Source organism: Orbicella franksi, chromosome 10 (genome assembly GCF_964199315.1).
Source record: "Orbicella franksi chromosome 10, jaOrbFran1.1, whole genome shotgun sequence".
NCBI lineage: Eukaryota > Metazoa > Cnidaria > Anthozoa > Scleractinia > Merulinidae > Orbicella > Orbicella franksi.
The window spans coordinates 19,697,082-19,722,081 of NC_138154.1; the positions used below are offsets into that span (position 1 = coordinate 19,697,082).

The 25,000-nt window shown below is 39.5% G+C and overlaps 1 protein-coding gene across 1 annotated transcript; it reads left to right on the forward strand.

The window, feature by feature from the left end:
- The first annotated feature begins 6,937 nt into the window (after positions 1-6,937).
- On the forward strand, positions 6,938-23,424 carry LOC145500838 (gamma-aminobutyric acid type B receptor subunit 2-like). Its single transcript, XM_081480374.1, has 14 exons — positions 6,938-7,668; positions 10,362-10,538; positions 11,209-11,331; positions 12,476-12,700; positions 13,997-14,239; positions 15,199-15,262; positions 16,316-16,408; positions 17,587-17,737; positions 18,881-19,013; positions 19,419-19,529; positions 20,109-20,231; positions 20,948-21,286; positions 21,609-21,729; positions 21,964-23,424. Exons 1-14 carry the CDS (start codon positions 7,447-7,449, stop codon positions 22,035-22,037), a joined length of 2,199 nt encoding a protein of 732 aa, XP_081336500.1. The 5' UTR covers positions 6,938-7,446; the 3' UTR covers positions 22,038-23,424.
- The last annotated feature ends 1,576 nt before the right edge of the window (positions 23,425-25,000 follow it).

The following is a 25,000-nucleotide window of genomic DNA, read 5'->3' on the forward strand; positions in this document are numbered from 1 at the left end:
AATCCCTTTGAGTTATAACTCTTTAAAGTGTCTGCTTCAAGTGAAAAAGTTTATTCGAGAAAACAGCGCTAAGAAAAACTTTATGCTTCGCAAACAAACTCCGCCCACAAACGCCTTCAACTGGGTTCTCAGATAACTAAGCCAATCAGTGCAGGGAAAGTTTACTACCGTTAGCCTCCTGGTGAAATTTACGCGCGAATCTCTAAAAACTCTTGTGTTTAGCAATGCGCTCAAGGAACCGAAGGCAGAGAGATAATTTTTCTGTAGCTCGGTTTTTCTTGAAGCTGGTCTGGCAAAATGGGGAAGACTAAAAAGGATACGAACGCTAGAGTGGCTGAGCGAAGGAAACAAACAAAAGAAAGCGCAGAGAGCAACTGTGCGTGGACAACTGTGCATGGATAATATTTCAAATGGTCTCAATGAGTCCGACGATTCGTCGATATCGGACTCAGCATCCCTGTTATTGCTGTCAAGTTCCGAAATTTTTACAGAACCTTTCTTTTCTCTTACCACGAATATATGCCCGCCTTATACGATAACTATAGCTTCATCCGCGTGGCGAACTTTCGCTTCTTCACTCATTGATGTATTTTCATTCGTTCTTCGCTGTTTTCGCTTTTTCGAACTGGTCCATGGTTTAAACGTGGTCTATGTTTACTTATAACTTAATAGAGACACGCCTAATACCAAAAATGCTGGGTAGTCAGAACAACAATGCTGATCAACTGAGTAGTCATTTCGTGACATCCATACAGGTAATTCCCGAGAAAATCGTCTCGGTTGATTGCATACGCGCCATAGGGCTGTCAATCAAGAGGTAAACTTTTACTTCCGGTGAAAACGTAAAACCACCATTTCTCCGCCAATATTTAGCCTTTTTCAAAATTTTTTTTCAGAAATTAGAGATTATTCTTCGACCATTATTTTGAACCAAAAATCCAAATTTGAAGAAAATTGCCGACCCGAAGGTATACTGTAACCTTAAGCAATTGGAAAGAAGAAGCCTGAAAAAATCAGGGCTTCAACGGGATTTTTTTTTTTTTTTTTTCAGGCTTCTTCTTTCCAATTGCTTAAATTGGAAAATTTACTGCGATGATCATTCTTCACTTTCATCCACAACCGCAGTTCATATATGAATTATTTCATATAAACTTCACATCATTTCACTACTCACGGGAAGATATGAACTCAATAAATTGACCTCGCTCCCAATGTGTGGCTTCATAGCTCAGTTGGTAGAGCATCGCACCGGTATCGCGTAGGCCACGGGTTCGAATCCCGTTGAAGCCCTGATTTTTTCAGGCTTTTTCTTTCCAATTGCTTAAATTGGAAAATTTACTGCGATGATCATTTTTCACTTTCAACTACAACCGCAGTTCATATATGAATTATTTCATATAAACTTCACATCAAAGGCGAGTATGTTAGTTACTCACTGGAATATTTTCAAAATTTCTTGAACTTTAAGCGGTCGTTAGCTTTCAAAACCTAGTGGGCAGACAAACTTCATAATTGTTTTAAATTAAGGGCCATTTATACTTTCTGTTGATGTAGTTCAGCAGTTTCAAACCGGTGCCACATTTTTAAAACGTGCCTTTAAATTAGAGCTATTTTCGTGTTTGGTTCAAAACTCCATTTAACGGGTAGAAAATCTTCTTTTAACCGTTGAAGGAACAACATTGAATTATAATTGCAATATCGCTAAACAAACTGCTATGATATATCTATAGTTGAAAAAAAGAATTGGGACTTTTGAGTGAATATTACTTTTTTTAGAGCGCCGGCAATATGTGCTGTTTTTCCACTTTCGACAGGCGTGCACTTGTGTCGAGCGGACCGAACTTCAATCAATCCTAGAAAAGTTCGATTAGAATTTTTAATCAAATAAAACTCATTTTAGTGATTGACTAGGTAAGGGCTTCGAAATCCCAGCTTATAAGAAAAATCGAATTTTCGAAGTAAAATCAGTGGTCGGCTTTTAGAGACAGCCTCTTAAGTCTTTCTTTAGTTTATTTTTTGCTATTTGTCATTTGTCAGTTGACCCCGTCCAGACCCTTTCAAAATCGTGCAGGTGCCTTTGTGGCAGATGTTGAGTATTCTAATCGGTGAATTAAGTCTTCCTTTAGTTTATTAGCGACTGAGACGACTTCAGTCAAACTAGAACGAACGAGGACTAACTCAGTTTCTTTCAAATTAGCGATTTCCAATAGACCATTTTACAATTGTCTGCTCAGTGACCTGGCCTTTGGATGGCAGCGAGGTTGGAGTTGACCTTGTTTTGTCACAGACCTTACTGCTTTTGTTGTGTAAACCAAGTTGTTCTGATGCTAACTAGGTGCATTTACATGACAAAAGCAGTGAGGTCTGTATCAAAACAAGGTCAACTCTAGCCTCGCTGCCATCCTAAGGCCAGGTCTCTGAACAGACAACTGTAAAATGGTCTATTGTTGCTCTGTTAGAATGATTTTACAAACCCCGATTCTTATATGCTAATTGGAATCCTTAAATGCTGATTCATAATGTGCAAGAACAATAGAGCCAGCAGGTTCTAAAGTACACCGTTCTAATTTCTTTTTTTCAAGATGGTTTCCCGCAAACACAAACAAGAATGCTTCCAATTTTTTAATCTCCTTTTATCAAACAGATCGAAGCGCTCTCGATCTCATTACAATCTAGGTCTCGCTGGAAACTTGAACCGATGTAGAAAGCTTAGCTATGTGTACCAAGCAAAACAGGCTCAAACAGGAACTATATTTTAGCGGTCAAAATGCGTTAAACAAACCTTAAACAGATCAATTAAATAGCTGAGAACTGCCCGACTAGAACAAATATGGAGCAGAAACATGGCTTTTTTCTTCCTTATTTCTTGGCCTTGTCTAAATAGGTATTCACTTTTGTGAGCAAGTCGTTCACATTGTTCATGGTGTCCATGGCTTTCTGACAGATTTTTTGATGGGTAAGTTGTGCTTCTGTTGCGTGATCAATCTTTCGTTCCTTCTCCTCGTGCCTACCATTCTCTTCTTCTGAACTATTCAGTGATGAAGCTACCAATTCATTGTGAAGTTTCCTTTTAACAGCTTCCGCTTTTCGTTGACTCGGAGTCATCAGCGTGGAATACTTTGTTTTCTTAGCTATCAAGGCAGGTGTTTCGTCTAGACCTGTCGACGTTGCTGGCTGGGTGGCAGGTTGAGGCGATCGCAAAGCATTCTTAATCAGTTATGCTGCGCATTCTCCCCGTTAAGCGATCTGTTGATTGCTCCAGATGCATCCTCAAAACGTGGTCAGGCAATCCCGCTTCAATGACTCTTTGTTTGGCAAAGAGCAACACCTCCTTCCAGTCGTTGCCGCGACAGAGGTTATAACATTCCACGATGAAGCGTTTTGCAATTTCACCGATAGAAACGCGTTTCCTTTAAGCACCTGATTGAAGAATCAAGCGAAAGGAATAAAGGCCTTAAGAAAATTGGTTCTGGGCGGGAATGGGAACACTTATTTAGTTTCTAGTCATCCATTTCTCGAAACATTTATAAACATTATATACCAGCCGAACCTTTTACCTTTATTTGGTTACGGAAATATCCCCATGTGGACACACACTCTCTTTGGTTTGACATTGATCCGTCATCTGTTGTCCGCATTGTCTACAAAGTTCTTCCAGAACTTTGGCGCTACTTTCAAAATCAAACTAGACGTTCTAAGAGCGCTTACTCGGGCTTCGTACCGCAGTATCAAATCGTACTTGCCGAAAACGCGTTTTGGACGCAATAAAAACAAATTAAAGAATCAGGATATTTTAGCACAAGAGTTCCGCTTAGATATTTACTATTCAAGTTACTTCGTCGAGTATTTTCCTAATCCAAATTGTGGGTTTAAACCATTTTGGTTCAAGAATGAAGCACAGCTGTCTACGCATTTAAGAAGAACTTGTTTGCAAAGAATTTTCCAGGTCTTTCTACAACTTATAGCGATTACATTGTACATGCTAGCAGAAATTATACGAAGCTCGTTTACTGGTCGTGGCGATCCGAGCAAATTGTGCAGCTAAACATCTTTGCCGTGTTGCGATCTTAAACCCCTTTCAAGAGCCACGCCACATGAGATATATCGATCTCTAATCAAACCACATCGGCCTTTCTACAGTGGCTATCGGCACTATCACTGTATGAATACTCAACTAGTGATGGACAATGAAGGACATATCCACTTTGTTCAGGCTGGATTCCTAGGAAACATGCACGATGCGGTTTCCTTCCGACTGATGGAACCTATTGGTCCCGGGCGCAACTTGGATCTACCACCCAATGCAAAGCTTTTTTTGGCTAATAAGGCGTATCCAGATGGTGGGTCACTATTGACACCCGTAAGAGCTGGCCAGATGCCTTTTTTAAATAACAGAGACAGAAGGAGAGCACGAAGGTTTAACACGCTCTTGTCTAAGAGGAGGGTAAAAATAGAACACGTTTTCAACGAAATGAAAGCCTACAAAGCCATAGGCCAGATTTAGCTTCACCCACGCTGGCTCATGCCTGTATGCGTGGAGTTAGTTGCTCTTTTATCTGCAAGAAGGGTGAGACTCTTCAAAACAGTCTAGAAGATACGGCGAAACGTCATTTCAACAGTTCTCCACAAATGGGCACTCGTTCTATTTACGCACTGAACTGTCTATAGACGCACAGTAATTTTGAATGCTTAAACGAAATTAGCTCTTGTTTGGGCTCGTTTTTGCATGTGCACATAGTCGTCCTATAACCCTAATTTTATTTGTTCTTGTCATCGAATAACAGACATATTGGAGTTGCTGTAGCTAAGCAAGCAAATCGCACGCAGATTGACTTGTTGGAGAACTTGCAGCTGTTTACCTGGGCTAACTGTTAATTGAAAAATATTAAGGTTTTTTAAGAGTCGCATGATGGTCAATGTCCTTTTTGGGGATTGAATTATCCAGTGATATTTCTTAATCCAAAAAGTGAATAGTCAACGAGACGTAGCCGAGTTGACTTTCGCTCATAGAGAATGATAGTGAGTAGCCTAATTGTTTTAGTAGGCACTATAAACGATTAAGGACGTGTGCGCGAAAATTTTCCAGTCGACAGATTTTTTTAAATTTTTAACGTAGTTACATAATGAGTTACTTGTGTCAGAAATGCAGAACTTGGGGGTCACCGACTTCGTTTCAGAGATTAAGCGTGTGGAAAACTACCCTGATTTTGACAAATTTGCGCACGTAATTCAGCATGGTCTACAGGGGTTTATAATTAAAATATCGAAGGTGACTGAACGGAGGCAAACGATCTTAGCCGTATTTATAAAACAAATAGATTCCATGTTGTCGTGCGTCTGTTCAGTAATAAAACAGTTTTTTTTTTGTTTGTTTGTTTGTTTGTTTGTTTGTTTGTTTGTTTTTTTGAGACTTAGAGAACTAGGTGCGATTTGTGAGACTTGGAACTGTACCGTTTTGAATGGCTGTGCTATTTTTCCAAGGTAACTCTCCACTATGCCTTTCATTGTATTTAAGTCATAAAATTAAGGTTGCGCTGTGCTGTTGAATAGCAACAAACTTGACCCACTTTTTACCATCAGTTGCATCTATCTTAAAAACTAAGCCGGTGACCCATATTTTTTTTATAAAAATCTTTTTATTACACACAGAATTTGCAATTTCGCACATGCATTCCGCTTTTGCTGTTGAATATTTTTATACATTAAAAAAATAAGGTCACGGGATCAGTTTTTGAGATATTAGCTTCAGATGCTGTAAGCCACACAAAGAACAAGTGGACTGGAATAACTTCTCCAACAAACTTGACAATAGGGAGGGTCTGTTATACTCTGGCGGTTTAAGCCAATTTTGAATGCCGATTTGCGGGTACATTCACATTTATCTGGCGGTTTGCGGTTAAGAAATTATCGTACGGTTGCGGGAAATCATAAATTTAGTTTGCGGTTTTCGTTATTTTTTGTGTGTTTTTTAGGTGGTCATTCAAACAACTCGAGCACTCTGTGTTTGTAAGTAGCCCACTGGACATCAAACTTTTTGTTCGCTGATTTCTGAATGTAAAGAAGTTGTTCCGTGCTGTTAACAGATTGATCATGATAGTCCCCTCAATAAGGTCCATCTGAGAAAACGCAATTCTTAACGTTGACCAAAAGGATCACGGCGTTTGGGAACAAAAAAAAAGTCCCTTCCTAAAATCAAAGCAAACACAGTCTTGAAGATCAGAAATGTGCTTGTCAAAATCAGGCACTCGCCACTGTCACTATAATAAATGTATATGAGAAAACGTATTTTTGCGATCGCCGAAAGAAAAAAATTCTACTCTTAGTCTATCTGGCTTATTTTCTCAGTTACAAAAATCCAACAGTTTTCCTTTTCATTTCTTTTTTATTGCAGTTCCGCATCAGTTTTTGACCCGGAAGTCGCTTCACTAACACCTCCGCAAGCGGCAATGAATAGTACAGCGGTTATTTCCGCTCTTGTCATCGTCGTGGTGATTGGATCATTAAAGTGTAACGCTAACAAGACGAAGCTCATTGTTGTCGTACTGGAGAGAAGGAGCACGAACAAAGCGTCCTCTGTCGGGATAAACCTCGCAATAGAAGCCGCCAAAAACTCTCCGGATTTGAAAGTTTTCCTGGACAAATATGAGATAGTCATAGGTGGCCCTTATCACACAAAGGTACGTTTTGTAGAAGAAAACGTTTAATATCTATAGCCTGTTGACCACCCCTAAGGTCAATATGGTTCATTTGGATATTTGCCAAGTTCTTTAACTGCGTGTTTATATGGAACAAGACGTAGGCTTTGAAGCGAGAAAGTTATGCCCTCCAGAAACCTTCGATATTAATCGCTACAAAAGGAAGCTGCTGACGTGCAACTATGAGAGATAGAAAGAGAGGTAAAATATTAGGAAGAATGGAAAATTGAAAGGTGGCAGCTTGAAAACTTGCAAAATTACAAAGGTTTGTATGAAAAACCACTGAAGCTTCCTGCTAAGCTTTAAGGTCCATAAAAAGTTCCTCTTAAAGGATATAAACCTGAACTTGAAAGTTTATCATGTAAGCTTATTTGTGAATGTGTTTAGTATTTCTAAGTGATGGATTTCCAATGACTAAATCAGTGTCTTCTTGGAAACAAGTCACGTGACCAACTGTTACAAGGGGCCTACAGGCTTCCCTTCAAAACTAACATAACTCGGAAAACAAGGTTGAAGAGTTTTGTAAGTAGTCCAAAAACTTCATCTATAACTTACAACAAATGTTTTTTGATAAATTGACCAGCTCATTTACAGACAAATGGGAAAAAACTGTTGTATTTTCACCAGTATGGCAGTTCAGTTTTCACGGAATGGAACGTGATTAACATCTTTGAAACTCTAAATGTCAAGGTAATTCCTATGTGCGTTTAAAATACGTCAAACGTGTTTTAACAATAAAAAAACTACATTTATGAAAGACAATGGCACCCAAAGACAACACAATAAGTTGAGTGTATTATTAAAATCTGTTCCTCAACAGGGGGTCCCAAGCTACGCTATTTTTTTTTCTACCTTTGCGTTGAAAGATAATACACAGTACAATGGATCACGCCCGTTGATTCTGCTCGGTCCTAACACACCCAGCGAAGCCTCCTCGGTATTGAATGTGGTACGATTTTACAGGAAACTTATGGTAAGAAATGAAATAACCAAGATTATAATAACGGAGTAGTGATCTCTATCTATAGAGCATAGATATTAGTCCCAAAACCTTTTCTCCATTCCGACGCTTTTTCAGCGTTTCAAGTTCCAGCTTGAGCCACGCACATCCGAGTTGACCGAGTATCATCATAATAATAATAATAATAATAATAATAATAATTATAATAATAATAATAATTATAATTATAATAATAATAATAATAATAATAATAATTAGTGAGGGAATCCAACTCACCAAAGGCGGTTTTCAGTGGAGCCCTCCTAAATAAAAATCACCTAAAAATGACATAACTAAGAGTTACCTAATATCTAATATCTTAATAATATCTTACCAAAAAAGATACTAATAAGATACTAATATCTTCAAATCCAAGTCTTCATATCCAAAGAAGATACTAATGTCTTATCAAAAAAGAGCCCAGGTTCTAGTATGGTCGTGACGTCCCTTCAAGAATGACATTTTTAAAGCAAAATGAATTTTCTGCTGAATCTACATGTTAAACGCGTACCCTGGAACCATTTAAGACCTTTGCAGACAACAGTAACTCTCCATTTAATCAGTTAACCTACAATCAGGCTTTTTGTCAGGCGAACGGGCTAAAGGCAAACAAAAACGCCAGATGCATTCATCGACATTTACTTCACGAGTCGTCTGCCGCCCCTTGGCTGCTTACCTGTCATACGATAACTGTGAGCCAATCAGATTTCACCGGCAAATCATGCTTTTCCTTTGGGCGCTTCCACTCACTGGGATTAATTGGCAACCGTACTCAACACGCCCCCAATTCAATGGCGTTACTTAACTTTGAGCGTATGTCGTATTGTGTTTCAGTTTCTATTACTCTCTCGTAGTGGTCGCCCCACCCATCCTCCCCTGTTTTCTTTATTTCTTAGCGATAGGGTGGGTAGCGGAGAGGTTTATTTCTCAGTTTGTAGATTCTATGATTTATCTTGTGTCTTCGGATGTGGAAATAAACTTCTCTCTTAGCCAAAAGCAAACTGTGTTGATTATGTCTTGTTAGCGGGGACAATTCGTCCGGTTGCTAGAGCGAAAGCAACAAAACGCGAGTAGTATATGGCGCTTATATGGGCCGTAACCAATCAGGCGCCGAGAAAGACAATAAGCTATTGTTTGGAGAACAATGGATTTTATTGTTCTCCAAATCCAATATAGTGTCAGTTATTTTTCAGCCAATCAGGGGCCGACTTGAAAATTCAAGATGGCGGCGCCCCTGAAAGTGCGGCCATGTTGGAAAACAGCCCACCAGCCTCAACGGAGGACCTGGGATCGGTCTTACGGATTTCCATGGCGACACAATTGTTACAAAATCGATAAAATACTTAAAGTGTCCGGCCCCAAAACGCACAGCTGCAGAAGTCCTTGCCGCCTCCGCCATGATGAAGACTGAGGAAAATAGGTCCGAGTTCTACCTATATAGGCTACCGCCAAGCGCGATGGGACGATGACGTCATCGGGAACCAATCGGACAAGACCGCGACGTCAGCATACATAATGAGATACCGGCTTCCCAGTACGCCTCTCTTAAGGAGAGTATTAAACCTTGAGATCTCTGCGTGATGTCATAACGTTAGGGATTATCCCTTACATAAAACAAAATGAATAGAATTAATAATAAAAAACTTACCAATTTCTGAAAGTCTTCCATGTGATTGGTCGTTGATTTACTCCATCGACAATCGAAAGCGAGATGAGAAGACTGTTTTCCGTGCTTTCTTTCTCATATATGTAAGCCTTGAGGGTTCAGCTACGTTGTTCTCCAAATCCAAGATGGCGCCGGTTAGTTTTCAGCTAATCAGAAACTGATAAAAATTCTTGTTTTTCGGCCATTTCAATTTCAGGAGAAAGAGAAAACAAACATAACAAACGGGTTTCGCATGGTATATTAAACTTGACGTTTCGTATGCTACATCATACATCTTCAGAAGTGACGCTTACAAAACATGACAAGATTTAAAAAGACTAAAACTAAAGCGAGGTATTGGTAACTAGCTAGACAACAATGAACAAAAGAAATTACATCCGATGTGAAATAATAAAGAAAGAGTTTTTCCTACCGACGTTCTCATTTAGGGCGGGCTTTAAGTCCCGTATTAACAATGTTTCTTGATTTTACACTGTAAATCACATTGACCACTTGCTGCTGAGAATCTCATTATGGTCCCATTTGATGTTGTGACGGGTAGAAGTTAAATGATCAGCAACAGCGGAGGCTTGACCAACTTGAGTGAGAGCTTTGAAGTGCTCTGTCTTTCTTTCATGCGATCTTCTTTTGGTTTTACCGATGTAGAAAACATCACAATCCCAGCAACTGGCTTTGCAGACAATCTTCGATTTCTGCGAGCGGTTGAAACGATCTTTGTAAGGAAAGAAAGACAATTCTGCGAGTGTTCTGAAAAATAACCTACGGTTAACAATTAAAATTTTCAACAAAATTGAAGGGATTAGTTTTCAAAGTAATTAAAGTGTTAAAAGGCTGCACTAAAGTACACCAAAAAAGAAGCAAAACAAGGATGGCTCGGAATGAGGAATCTAGCTTAAAATAGTCAGAGTTGTGTCTTGGATTAACCATGTAGTTGCTAACAATCAACAAGCGTTAATTAATTAACTTTAATTACTAACCATCGTCTATTTCTTTTCAACAGGTGACATACCTAACAACTACTTCTGAAGTGAGCGAACTCAGAGATAGTTACGGATTTACGTTTGCGCCAACAGCGTTCACATTCAATGCTGCAAACTTTCGACTGATGGACTACTTCAAGTGGAAGAGAGCCGCGATCGTGTATGATTTCCTGGAAACAGGAGGACTTTATGTGAAGGTGGGGCCTAAAATACATTAAGCATCAGTTAATAAATCTAATAATAATAGTTCGTTTATTACGAATTATATGATATCAAAGTATTAATAGGTGAAATAAATAAATAACTAAATAATTTGGTGGTAGACGTAGATTGATATATTATGATTTTTTCTTAAATAGTGATCATGACTCTTTTTAATCTTAAGCCTAATATTCTTTAGAGTTCCGCTTGTTCTGTTCCAGCACGGTCTTACCAAACATTTTTGATATTCACTCCTTGAATGGCATTCATCGAGTGAATATCGTGTTTTCCATCGTTCACTTCGAATACTAGATTTCATTTACATGTAATACTCGACACCATCCTCTCCCTTAACTCGCTACTCTTGTGCTAAAGCTTCGAAACTAACCTTCTGAGTTTGATTGTGTAGATTGCTGTAATTGGGTCAGTGTTAAATTAGCCCGCTGTGTCATTTTAAAGTATAATTACATGATAATTACCTAACTCGGTTCGATAGGTATACGGAGCAACAATGGCCGAGCGGGATGAACAGCAATTCATACAAAGCAGGAGCGATATATATGTCATAGAAATAACGCAATGGAATAACAAATTCGTTTATTTCATGGTGTGACTAAACTTCACTCAGAATAGTAATTGCGAATTGTTCTTCATATCAACTTTCAGGTAGTGGGTGATCTTATAAACCATCCGGATTTAGATATCATCGGATTTGAAGCAATTAATACAGGTTTGCTGAGACACCAAAATATAAAAGAGGACATCACAATAAAGCTTAACAAACTGAAGGTAATAATTCACCCTCAAGACTAATCCCCCACACAGGCCTAACGTAGTCCATCTTGGGTATTAGATCACTAACGATTTCGGAAATCCTAGGACCGGAGAGACTAGAAATAGCCAGTCCTGTAACGCAGAGTTTGCTCTCGTGGACCGCCAAAGCAGCTCTGTGGTACCATTATACGCGAAAGAACTGGGTACCATTGTTAAAATTAATCTGAGAGGGATTACCTTGAAAATAAAGCCTATTTTATTATATTTTTTCATCCTCTCTTACCTCGCTTGAAATCACTCAACTAAACTGAAGTAAATCAACTTTGTTTAACAAGGATAGCACACGAAAGTCTAGCGACTGAAAAACCTGGACTGCTCCTGCACTGGACTCGAGACCAAGCGGGTCAGGCTAGCTAGAGCCCTTGCCAGGTCATTGCTTTGTGTTTTGGGCAAGATATTCTTATCTTACAATACCTCTTGAAGGGCATGAATGGTTACCGACCAATGTAATGCTAGGGCTAGCCCCAGCCATGCGATGGACTAGCATCCCATCCAGGGAAGAAGAGAGTAGAAATACCCCTGGTTGCTTACCGAAATCCGGGATAAGCCTCAGCGACATGGACCACTTGGCCCATCATACTTTACCTTTACCAGTGAATCAATCAATCAATCAATCAATCAATTTATTTACGTCAAAACCCTTGACAATAAGTAAGAGTATAAGAAAATGCGTAACATAAAGTTATCTACTTCCACTATTTTTCGTGAAAAAATAGAAATGAATTTTAATATGGACTTTTAATTAGGAATTGGACGCTAAAATATTTCTGGGCGAATTCAATAAGAGGGGAGCTGCTCTCGTGCTTTGTGAGGTGAGTTTTTTTAACAGTGTAACTTTAACTTGTCTAGTTATTACCATCCAACCCTAAAAAGTAAATTAAATGTCAATGCTTTTTTTCATTAACCATGGAGTGATTCGAGAACCGTGGAAACAAAATATAAAAATCAAGTCCAGAGCAAATTGTTTTTGGCTGAAAGTTATCAGAAATAGAATTATAGTATCTTTCACTCAGCTATATTTTGGGCGTCTGGGCATTATCATGTATTTTTGCATTTGTGATTAGCTTAACAACGATGTTGAAACAGGCGTCAATTACAGGTGTTCAAGATGGACTTGTATGGACCGGAGTTTGTTTGGATCTTGCATCCGGATGCCGGAACCATAGAGGACTGGTATAGGCTTGCTGACAACGAGAGAAAAACGAATAACAAGACCGAAACTTGTACCAAAGAGCAGTACCAAAAAGCTGCTGATGGAGCCTTCATATTCGAGAAGAATATCTTATATCGATCTGATGAAAATACAACTACTGCTTCCGGTCTGGTAAGAAGCATGTGTCGACATTTTGTGAGGGATAAACAACAATATCATTCATGCTAGGTTTAAGGAGATAATAATTCTTAGGCCCCGTCAACACGTATCCGGATATTTTTTTTCTTTCCGTATTCAAAAATTTCCCCGTCCACACGTAGCCTATTCAAATCGAATTCGCATGTCCACACGCATCCAATGGTATCCGGATTCACTGTAGAGAAACGAGGCCTACACGTTGTGCCGCCATATTGGTTTATTGTTCGGTAAGAGACTGGGCACGATTTTGTTACGTCATCGGATTTTCACCGTCCACTCGTTAGCGGATTCATTGCGGATTCATGTTTTTCCACTCTGGGCCGGGTTGTTCGAAAGCCGGTTAACGATGACCCAGGATTAAAAGTTAACCGAAGTATTAATTTTTCTTGGATAAAAATGTTTACTGCTTACGTTTTGTGTAGTTTGAGCTTAGTCAAGCTCAAAACTGAAGGATAAACAGCATAAACAGAAAACATCACCGAAAAGTGACGAGAGCGGATTCAAAAATATCCGAATTCGCTGCCCAATTCGGCGGATGCGAGTGGACGGAAGCCGGATCCGGAAAGAAAAAGTTGCCGATTCAAAAATGTCCGGATACGTGTGCACGGGACCTTGGTACGAAAAGTGCCCGCATTATTTAAAGACGGCTCTGTGATTAGGCGGAGAATACCGCTTCAGATTGCAAACTAAGAATTAAAAGCATTTAGTTTAGGGAACGAATAGCTCTTAGCTTAGGCAGGGAAAACCATGCGGCAAACTTCGGATCAATAGCGATCAAAAAAAAATATTTCAATTTTCAAGCTATACTTAATGATTTGTTCAATAACAGAGCATGTATGCGGAACACAATTACGCGCAATGCGTAAACACGTTGTAGGTAACTGCTAATTTCTTGGTTATTTTTAATACAAACCAGACACTAATGTTTGGTAGTAGTGCCAGACATTCAGAAATATTTTTCACCTAATAATATACATGAAAAATTACTCGTCTCTGATTGGCTGAGAGCAGTGCAGTTCAAGTGTAACACCAGTGCAATTACACATCGAAATTATGGATTATGATTGGCTGAAAGACTATAGTTTTTCCCGTAAACACCTCACTCTCGGTTAATAAGTAGTTAATTGTGTATGACTGAGAAAATTCCGAATGTCCACTCGTTCATTTGCACTGTAATGCAAATCGATCATTCGCGTTATACTGTTTTGTTCTCAGGCAATTACAATGAAGTAATCATTCTTGGTCATATTGTGTAATTTTTTTTTTCAGACATTGAGGGAAGTCTTCAGTAAACCAGAAGTGAAAAAACTCAGGGACGACTCAGACAAGATCGAAATGGCAACAGCATTTGATACGATGTGGGCCAGCATACTAGCCTTGAAAGAAGCTAGCACCGCATTGCAAACAGCCGATAAGCCACTGAAGTATAATGTGGAAGAAATACGTGGTAGTGCCTCGGTAACTAGGACTATAGAATCAAAGCTCCGTAATGTGAGCTTTGAAGGTCTCACGGTAATTGCTTAATTATTTGCTTTTCTAATCCTCTGATTCCCATAGCGGAGCGGCGGGGGGCAAGTGTTAGGTGATGACTCAAACAATGACTGTGAAAATGACCAGCACTTTAAAGCGAGTTAGGTGTGTAGGCCCGGGGGGACTCCCATATAAAAAGGATGGGGTGCTCGTCGGAAATTTTGAAAACAACCCCTGAAAGGTACCATGATCCTGGTTTTTTTTTTTTTTTTTCATCCCCAAGAGGTACCAATTGTAAAACAACACATACCTCCTGTTAATTTTTTTTCGGTTCAGTGCCCTAAATCGTACTGCAAAAGCTCCCGCTGTTGACCTTTTGATGCTGGACACCCTAGAGAAGTACCAAAACCGTTTTTTAACTCCTGAAAGGTACTACGAGCAGCCCCGTTATTTTTATTTGAGAGTTCCCCCAGACCACCGCCCGGTGTATAGGACGGTACTCGCCAAATTCCAGCATGCAACGGTCACACCTACCACTTCACATTTACCCTGAGGGCACTCCCTTATATGGGCTATATAGGTATATGCGGCACCAAAGGGTAGGGTTTTTAAGCAGTTTTGATTATAAATAGGGTGTCAATTTTGGCCATTTTGTTCATAAATAGGGTGTGGCTCTTGCACTCTAATCTTAGTTATTTTGTTCTCAAATTAACTATGTTTTTTAGAGGAAGCTACTTTATCATCATTATCGATAAGACCATCAACAAAAACCTTCATAAATTATGTTTGGGGCAACTGTGCCAGCCGCAAACGGTCATAAATAGGATATTGAATTTTTGGTCAGGTCATAAGTGGGGCAGGAAAAATAGCAGATTTTGGTCATGAATAGGGTAAGGAAAGGTTTTGGGAAGCGGGCCGCAGACCCCACACATTATCTGTGGGAATAGCTCCCCAGGGCACCCTAACCCCATAGATAACGGTTTCTTTTTGTGTGTTTTTAGGGTCCGATATCGTTTACTGCCAATGAGCAGAGGGAAGGAATAATAGTAGTGAAACAGATCCAAGGTACATAGCTTTCTTGATGGAATGTTTTTATCTCAGAATGAATCCAATTCGGTTTCTAGCTCATTCATTAGACTGGCTTTGAGTTGACTGTGGAAGGCGCGGTAGCCTGGTGGTCAGCGCGCTCAGTATACTCCTGATCGAGCGGTCTGGGTTCGAGCCCTGTCCAGGGTCATTATGATGTTTCTTAGACAAAACACGACTCTCACACAACCTCATTCCCAGGCTCTCCATCCTCTGCCTCCCTTGGCCGTTGGAAGAAGAGAGAGCCTGGGAACGAGGTTGACGCTTACAGTGCCCTGCATCACCAACTGGAGTACAATAAATTTAATGCTGAAGGTAACCCTGCGATGGACTAGAATCCCAGCCAGGGGAGTAGAAATACTTCTAGTCGCTCAATGCTACGGAAACCGGGATAAGCCCAAATGGCTTGGCCTGCTTTACCTTTTTACATTGACTGAAAGTAATGTATTAATTTGGTTTTCATTTAATGGGAAAAATGTGTTGCTAATCTATGTGTGATATGTACATGTTGTCTCGTGTAACTTAGCAATAAATTCCTTTGCTTGTCCTTTCCATTGCTGGAGTTTTAATTGGTCAGCAAGACTCCAGCTACACGCTATAACCAGTCATATCCAGGAGTCCATCATCAGGAGCGTGTAACTACCCCATATTCCTGTCACGGCGTTTTCACAGACCGATGTATCTTTAATTTAAATTTACTGCGAATTCAGACCCCCGCAGGAACCTCAGTGACCAATTACAAGCACAGACTTAAAAATAGAGAGGGAATTAGCGTATTTTATTGTTCTATTTTATTTTGTCGACATGTCCACCTGAGGCCGTCATTTTCTTCCTTACCGATACGCGCTCATATAGACCAGAACTGAACTATTTCGCGGGAAAAGAAGCCTAAAAATAGACCGGTCTGTAAAAATCCCGTAACATAGCCTTAGTATGGCAGTTGCACGCTCCTAGTGATGGGCTCCTGTCATATCTCATTGAACAGTAGTACGTATCTGGATGATTGTTTTTCTGCTTTGTCCCTTGTCACAGATGGTGGAACGAAGCTAGTCCCAATTGGCCAGCATTTTACAAAACAAAACAAGTTTGAGCTGTTTGAGGCCACCAAGAACTCTTTATGGAAAGGTACAGAAAAGGTGTTACTATTCAATGGAACTTTGTTCGGCCGATGAATACCTCACCTGAATCAGCTTAAAACAGAAAAATGACAAGTCTTGCGCTTGTTCTGCAGTGGCAGTAGGTATCTTCGTTTTTGTGTCGTCGTTTGCAAAAATGTAACTTGGAATCGACCAAATTCTCGTTTCCTGTAGAACTTGGACTAAGCTAGGTGACACATTTTGATCAGCTTCTCTCAAACTCAACAATAATTCTATAGCAGTTTTTCTAGTAGTGTTATGGCTACATTCGCATCTATCAACATGTCAATAACAATTCATGAAGTTTAAACGAAAGAAATCATAACCGTGACGGTGTTTGGATATCGATCTGCGCTATCTCTTTAACACATATTCTTACCTTTTTGTTTCTCCGTTATTTCGTTTGAGTTGGCTTCAATTGTAAAGAAATATCACGCACTCGATTCAGTGTTTTACCACATTTCTAAACACCTAATGGTTCGTCAAAAATCTGATTCCACTCCGCGTCACAGTGTTTGGAAATGTGGTAAGATAAGATCGCTCGTGTTTTATCTATTACATTAAAGTTGTCCTTACACAGTCAGCTGTATAGCAAGGGACATGCTGAGTTAATCCAGAATAGAATTGTTCTAGATATTCTTGGAATTGTTAAGCAAAACGTGGCGTCCTCCGGGTTGTTGTGTTTTTTTTTTGGTGGAACGTTCTTCAACCACGAGCGAGCGAGTTTTTGAGCGAGAGCAGACTCATTCACCCTGGTTTGTTTCATGTCTTAGCTGTGAAAGGTCTAATGAATTTACCCTTGTTTATTGAAAATTGTGTTCATATCTTTAGAAGTTCGTGAATACCTAATCAGCTCAGAAATAACTAAAGCAATACAATTATCTACAGTACACTTCCCATGACAAAAATGAGTGTATAACTGAGCTAGAACGGGAGATTGCAAAGCGACATGATGCGCTAGGATCCAGTGATATTTCAGATGTTTATACAATTAAGCCCCTTCTGATGTTTTCTACCCACTTGTTTTAAGAAACTCTAGTAAAAATGTTTTAGATAAATTAGGCGGATAAACGACATAACTGAAATTTGTATAAATTCTTTGAGTTTCTCTCTTTTAGATTAGTAAACTAAAAATGAAATTTATTACCTTGCCATGCATACTTTCAGGGAATAAGCCACCCAAAGATCGGTCATTTCGATATCAGGAATTTATGATGATCCCGTTACCTCTTATAATAGTCATGTGGCTTATGGAAGCTGTTGGAATCCTCTGTTCTTTGGGTTTCCTGCATTTTAACATCAGCAATGGAAAGAGTAGGTAAGACATTTACCGTCGAGGCCGTATACTGATACCGTAAATCCTCGAAAAAGTGCCCGGGGCGCTAATTTCACATTTAAGAGAAGACGCGGGGGGCGCTTATTCGAGGGGTCGCTTAATCGAGGGGGGGCGCTTATTTAATTTTTCCCAAATCGTGCACTGACATGATCATTTTTTTAATAAATCATCTCCACGCAAAAAACAACATAAGCTCTTTATCGACGTAAAAATCTGATCCTAAAATTTACATCGCGGCACCATTAGAAATTCACGTGGTCACGAACTGAAACAATATACAAATATAACACTACAAGACGAAAACTATACATCCTTTGCCGTCTCATCACCCGTCCACAAAATAGGGAGAGGGGAGGGGAGCGCTTATACGAGGGGGGGGGGGACGCTTATTTTAAATTTTGGCCGATAGGAGGAGCGCTTATTCGGGGGCGCATATTCGAGGTGGGCGGGGGGGGGCGCTAGTTCGAAGATTTACGGTATATGCACAACAACAGAAACTGATTTGTTTAGAAGAGATTTCCAAACATTGAAAACCAGTGACATAAAGCCCGCTTTTGTAAAATACCCTTTAATTACATTTGACAGGAAAGTCACAACAGCATACATAAAGTCTCCGCAGTTCAAATATGTGAACTTTCATAAATTAACTTGTATCTTCACTATCTACGGGTATATTACGAACTAGCAACGTGATCAGCTGCCAGTTGGCTTGATAGCTCAGCTGGTAGAGCACTGCACCGGTATCGCAGAGGTCATGGGTTCGAATCCCGCCGTTCAAGCCTCAATTTTTTTTTCAGGCTTTAATTTTACAGTTGCTTAAGTTTTGTATAACTGTGATGATAAATCATGTCTTCACATCTTTCTACCCAGTTGAAGTATACAATATTTCATATAATGACTTGTATCATGACAAAATGCTTATCGATACTGACACCAATTTAGTGCTAAAACTGGCTACTCTTTCAGTTTATGGTCATGAACACGTTTGAAGTAAAATCTATTCGTAGTTTCTCAGTACATATTCATCCCTGGAAAAGTTATTATCCGACCTTCTTTTTGTCGCCCAATGCCCAGCTGATGACCAACCACTGGCGAAGAATAAATCTCTTTTTTTCCTCTTTGCAGAATCATTAAGATGTCATCACCAAATCTCAATAATATTGTTATTCTGGGCTGTATGCTTTGTTACACCTCAGTCGTTTTGCTTGGTTTAGATGCGAGGATCCTTTCTTCAGATGAGTATGGAAGCAATTGTAATGTAAGATATAACTTTTTGTCCTTTGTTTTAAAAAAGCTTCCAAATGACTATCGGCCAACTAAAGCCAAAAAGCACCTAGCCAATCATACGGTAAGGAAAGCTAACTTTATTTTAAGTCGTCAACGTAGGGAGTGGTTGCCTAATCTCCCGAGCCAGGGGCTCATGACAAAAACGCACTACTATTTACATTAACATTACTACTTACAATTACTATATTCGCTAAGATAAAATCATAGAAAACGCAACAATTTTTTTTCTTTACACGTAACAGCCACTGCGTTTTGATCAGCGAAACCTAATTGCGTGTAAGGCGAAGATAGGTCTGATTTTGCACACATATGAAATACGAGACGGAGAACCTCCTAAACTATCTTACAGAACGTTAACACTTAATTTGGTCATCAGGCTCGAGCTGCAGTGCTTTCTATTGGATTTTCCTTCTCATTTGGTGCCATGTTCAGCAAAACCTGGCGAGTGCACAAGATATTCACAGCTGCCACGACCAACAAAAAAATGGTGAGATTGTGAACTATAGGGACACACTCACTTAGTAAATACTACATAGTTTAATTTCATTAACACACACGACAACAACATACGCGGGCGAGGAGACCAAAACATATGCATAAGATTATTCTTGCTTGATTTCTCACCGAAATCAGCCTTATAAATAGCTTGGTGGCAGCAAAATGAACATGTCTGTTTACAGTTGGATTAAGCTGAAGCAGGATTATGTAGAGTACGATATAACAACTTTCTATAGTTTGAATGAGCGACCTGAGCACACCGCGGTAGCATCATAAACCTTTAGACAGGAGCACATGTCGCTTCTGTCAATAAGTCCTGTCTCATAAACAGTGAAGATCTGTTTGAAACATTCCGATTTAAACTGTATGTTTGATCTCAAGTAAATGCTTCGTATCTGGAACCGTGAACGCCGGAGATCACTGTTTTCATCTATCCTCGACCAGCTGTTAAAGAGGGATGGTGTATATTCGAAGTCAACCTTTCATTCAAGAACATACGGTATCAAAATTTCGGCTACGGAAGGTGTGGAAGTGTCCATGACATCTTGCCTTTTATGTTTTATCTCAGGCCATTAAGGATCTTCACCTGCTTGGTATTGTGGCAGGCTTGCTAGCTGTCGATGTGGTGTTCTTGTCATACTGGATTGCAACTGATCCGCTCCAAGCCAAAATACTGACATTTGAACATATGGTGAGACATTTACAATGCTCTTTACTTACTTTAATATCTGCAAGATCGCCTTTTAAATCATTGAATGTTCCAAATTAAAGAGACTCTATCAAAACAACTTCTCTTTTCTCGACACACGCGTTTTATGCTTCTCGTATTTACCAAGGCGCATTAAATGTTACGCATATTGTGCGTCTTAAACGTAATATATATTCGTCTTAAGCAAATACGAGCGGGGCCATTCTAGTTTCTATGGGGGCTAGAATATCTTAAGTTTTCAAATATTTTCGCTTGCACACGATTGGTTTAAACACGTCACGTGACTGAATAGCTAAAACTGGGGAATATCCGAGTAAAATTCAACAAATCTCTAAACCGCACGTGTTGCGAAAAAAATAATTGAAGGATAATACACACAATACCCTCCATTTGGCACAGAAATATGCTCGGATATTTGTCCTTGGACATTATCTGTTCCTGAAAGCTCACAGTTCTCGAGTGCTATCTACGCTCTCGGAAAACTGTTTGCTTCTCGGAACAGATCATGTCCGCGGACAAATATCCGAGCATATTTCCGCTAAAGAGAGATTATTGTTTATCTAAGTCAATGTCATAAAGGAAGAGAACGCATCAAAAACGTTTCAGATAGTTTTAGATAGCGCTTATTACGACACTCAAATTACCTTTTAAAGCCGCTCTATGTAAAATAGCTATAATCTTGGATTATCTATCTGCAGATCCGAAAGAGCGAGGACATTATTATCATCCCTGTGTTGTACCAGTGCACTTGTCAATACAAAACGTACTTCCTAGCCGTTTTATTCGCCTACAAAGGCATCCTTCTGTTATTTGGTCTGTTCTTGGCTTGGGGGACACGTAATGTTAGCATTCCTGCTCTAAATGACTCCAGGTACATCGGGATGTCGGTTTATAATGTGGCCGTGCTGTCCATCATTGGTGCTATTGTGGCTTTTGCTATGGATGGCTCGGTGAATTATGAAGCTCTATATGCCATTACGTCATTGTGTCTGATCGTGTGCACCAGCGTTACTCTCTTACTCGTGTTTGTGCCAAAGGTAAGAATTTAGTCCAGTTCTGGCCCTCTCTCTTTCACGCAACGCTGAAGCATATTTTTGCGTGAGAGAGAGAGAGAGAGAGAGAGAGATCCAGAACTGGACTAGCAAGGATTAAATCTGAAAGCTAGCCACAAAATAAGAACAACACCTCGGGTAAATTAAATGTTCCATCTTTTGGTACAACAGAAGAATCGCTGCTTATATTTTTGGGATTGTCTGTGAAAAGTGTACGATTAAAAGATGAGAGATTACTCAGTTAACAAAATATAAAACTTCATTCGATGTTCTGGTTTTTTTTTTCTTTTTTTTTTTTTACTTTTAGATTTACCAGTTTAACAAGAGGGACGAGGCAGTCAATGCCTGTGTTAACCTCGACCTAATAGAGGGGCAGATTTCATCCTGTAAAGCAACACAAACTGATTGGGATATCCCAGAAAGCGCAGGTAAAAAAACAAAACTCTTACCAGCAATGAGATTTTTCCTTAATTTACTCTCTTCTGAGAGTAGGCTCACCGGAAACACCCATGATACAAATCTTGCCCCAAAATATCGATTACTTTTAGCAATGAGCGAGGATGAGTGGAAATTGATGGTGGTATGAATGAAGGTTGGTGGAGATAAAGATATCTGAGAGGCTTCCGAAATTTCTAATCGAAATATTTTTGTTTCTTCGCTAGGAGCCGAGCCTATGACTTTCCAGGCGACAGTGCATTGTTCTACCACTGAGTTACAGCATATTCACGGAGAGTAGGCCTTTGAACAATAAAATAAAAAATAGCGATAGCGTAGGGGTAATGAACGTAACGTCTTATCATATAAAAAAGATCTGACTGTAAGCTTAACCGGCCATTCTATTTTACATCTGCCAACCCAACTTGACATCCTCACCCTCCCTTTTAGGGATTCCTGGAAACCGCTTTCGTAGAAAGAATAGCAAAAATCCCATTTCCGCATGAAAAACCAGGCCATTGCATTGGAAACCCCTCGAGAACGCCAAAGTTCTAAGAAGAAAACCCTCATCAGCTTCTAAATTAAGCAATACCCCCGCGGACTTGCAATAATACATAACATCACATTTCGTCATGAGGGATTTCCAGGGTGCGGTGCAGATTTAAACTGGAATGACCATAGCTTGAGGCGACTAGAGCCATATTGTTACTCCATCACGATGCTAGTACCACATTGGCCGAGGTTAACCCGCAGTATGTCTGTCAAATATAACCATGAAAACTTGTCGGTACCCATTTCCCATTTATGCTTTTTGAGATTTTGAGGCGATTTTAGAGGTTAGAATGCCTTCTTTCCCTCTAACTTGTAGTAATTCATTCATGAATTACTCTAGTTACCCAAGTTAGCAATTAGCCAATCAGAAGCCATGACTACTGTCCTGGTTTCCTGTGATATCCAGTCATTCAGTTGACCTAATATCAACGGGCGTCTGGCCGTATTTGGTCTGTTGAATTCATGATCGAACTTTCTATGGCACGCTTTGCTAGCACATCAGGTTCCTTTGGCCTCGCCATTTTATAATTCAATCTTACCTACCCCAATTTGGAATAACTCCCCCAGACGATATCAAGTCACTGACCTGATATGATCGGATAGGTATTTACAAGTATCGCCAAATTCTAGTATGGTAAATACCTAGTCGTTTCTTTCCAGTACGCGTCGGCGGCATACATCAGTATCGACTACATTAGTATTGAATTGTATGGAGAAGCAACCATTGGGGCCTATGTCGATGGCCGTTGAATAGTGGCAAGGGTTTTTCCAAAATCAGCAAGTGACGCTTTCCATTTGTAATTCAATATCCCGAAATTGTTTTAGAGTGATGAGAGACTGAAAACTGGTAAATTTGGCAAATGGTGAGGAAATTTCCGCCGTTCCGTTCCGGACGGAAAAAGAGAACTACCTCTAGAGGTAGTCTATAATTTTCGAATGGATTTTCCGTAAAATTACTGCTCCATTTGACTGTCGACCAAAAATTGCAGGCTTTTTTGATTAAATGGTAAGCACCGTGTCTTTCGATAAGTGTGAGGACGAGTAATGAAGATAAATAATGTGATATCATTTGTTGATGAGAATTATATATTCCATTGGAAGGCAAACGTAATCACACACGATTGGTCTAAACGCGTCAAGTGACTGAATAAGGCCCAGCCAAAAATCGGAAATATCCGATCGAGTGATATTCTCCAATTTTGAAAAGATCCCATGTGTTGCTAAAAATATTTGATGGATAATAATCACAACAGCTTCTATTTGACTTTAAATATATGCTCGGATATTTGTGCTTGAACATTATCTGTTCCCCAGAGTTCACAGTTTTCCTTGACTGAGCTTCGCTCTCGGAAAACTGTTAGACTGTTAAGTTCACAGCCCTCTGTTTTCTCGTATTTTTATTCGATCGTTGACAGCGAGGCTGTGAACAGTCTATAGAAAACTGTTTGCTTCTCGAAACAGATAATGTCCACAGACGAATATCATCCGTGAATATTTTCGCGCCAAATGATCATGATGTTATATACTGATCGGGATGTTTCCTTTACTGTCTGTATCTACATTTCTAATTTAACTTTATACGCAAGTTAAATTGGTGATTCTTGATAAACTTGACTGATGAAGACTTCGAGATCAGTAGTCTCACAGGCGGCTAGATTTAATTTAGAGAACAGTTTTGCTGTTCTTGATGATTAAATTTTGAATAAAGGATTAGGTGTGGTTCATCTCTGGCCCGATAGGTCAATTCTTATGAGAAAATTCTTTGTTTTATCCGTTGATGTTTTAAGTTAATTTAACTGTAACTTACTTTTAACATGACATCATAACGTCCCATACCTAAATGTTAATTAAGTAAAAGTGAGTTTCTTTAGAGCGGTTTTCGTTTGAGCGTCAAAAAGTAATTGGTTTTGCGTCAGCTACGCTGTGCAATTGGCTGTAAAAACTCGCGCCACTTTTTCATCCAATCAGATGAAATCAAAACCAATCGTGACTCGTTCACACGCGTTTTCCCGCGCTTTGCGTCAGCTACATGTAATTACTTTGGGCTTTGATTGGTTCACTGGATTGTCTGCGTATTTTGTGATTGGCCAGAGTGATTACTTTGGTTTTGATTAAGGAAAACCGCTTCGATGAAATAATATTTTCATCAAAATATCTTCTCTAGTAGGCCAGTTTACTTTTATTAAGTTGAAATTAATGTAAGTAAATGGTTGTAAGACTGTCGCGAGGTTGAAGCATACATATATGAATACCGCTTGTAACGCTGTGATTGTTTAGAAGAAAGAAACTTAATTATAAGATAGGAGGTGTGAAAGAAGGGAAGCAGATAAAAAGAGTGGAAGGGGCATTAGAGAGGTTTTCAAATAAGTGTCCATACACAGAAAAAACTGAACACAAAGTAAACCTGTTATAGTAGAAGTCACCTTTAGTTTTCGTCTTAATTCTGACTAGAAAATAGCCTCAGTTTTTTCTAAACCAATCAGTATTAACATTGTAAAGCTAGACCAAAGCCATAACGGATTACTGTCGGCACTCAAGTGAAAACCACTCTGGCCCAGAACTAACATGCAGGAGATGTCTAAGGGCTGTAAAGTAAAAGAACGATATTAAATAAGTCTTAAAGTTCAACTGAGTTGTGTTTTGACAACTGGAAAGCCTCCACCGAGTGAGTGGAGATCCCTATCCTCCAAACGCAGTAACCCTGGCAAGCGC

Coding starts and splice junctions, on each gene's coding strand:
- LOC145500838 (XM_081480374.1), top strand. CDS start 7,447: ATGAAAGACAATGGCACCCAAAGACAACACAATAAGTTGAGTGTATTA. Junction 14,240..15,198: donor TGAGCTTTGAAGGTCTCACG/GTAATTGCTTAA, acceptor GTGTGTTTTTAG/GGTCCGATATCGTTTACTGC. Junction 21,730..21,963: donor GGATATCCCAGAAAGCGCAG/GTAAAAAAACAA, acceptor TTTCTTCGCTAG/GAGCCGAGCCTATGACTTTC.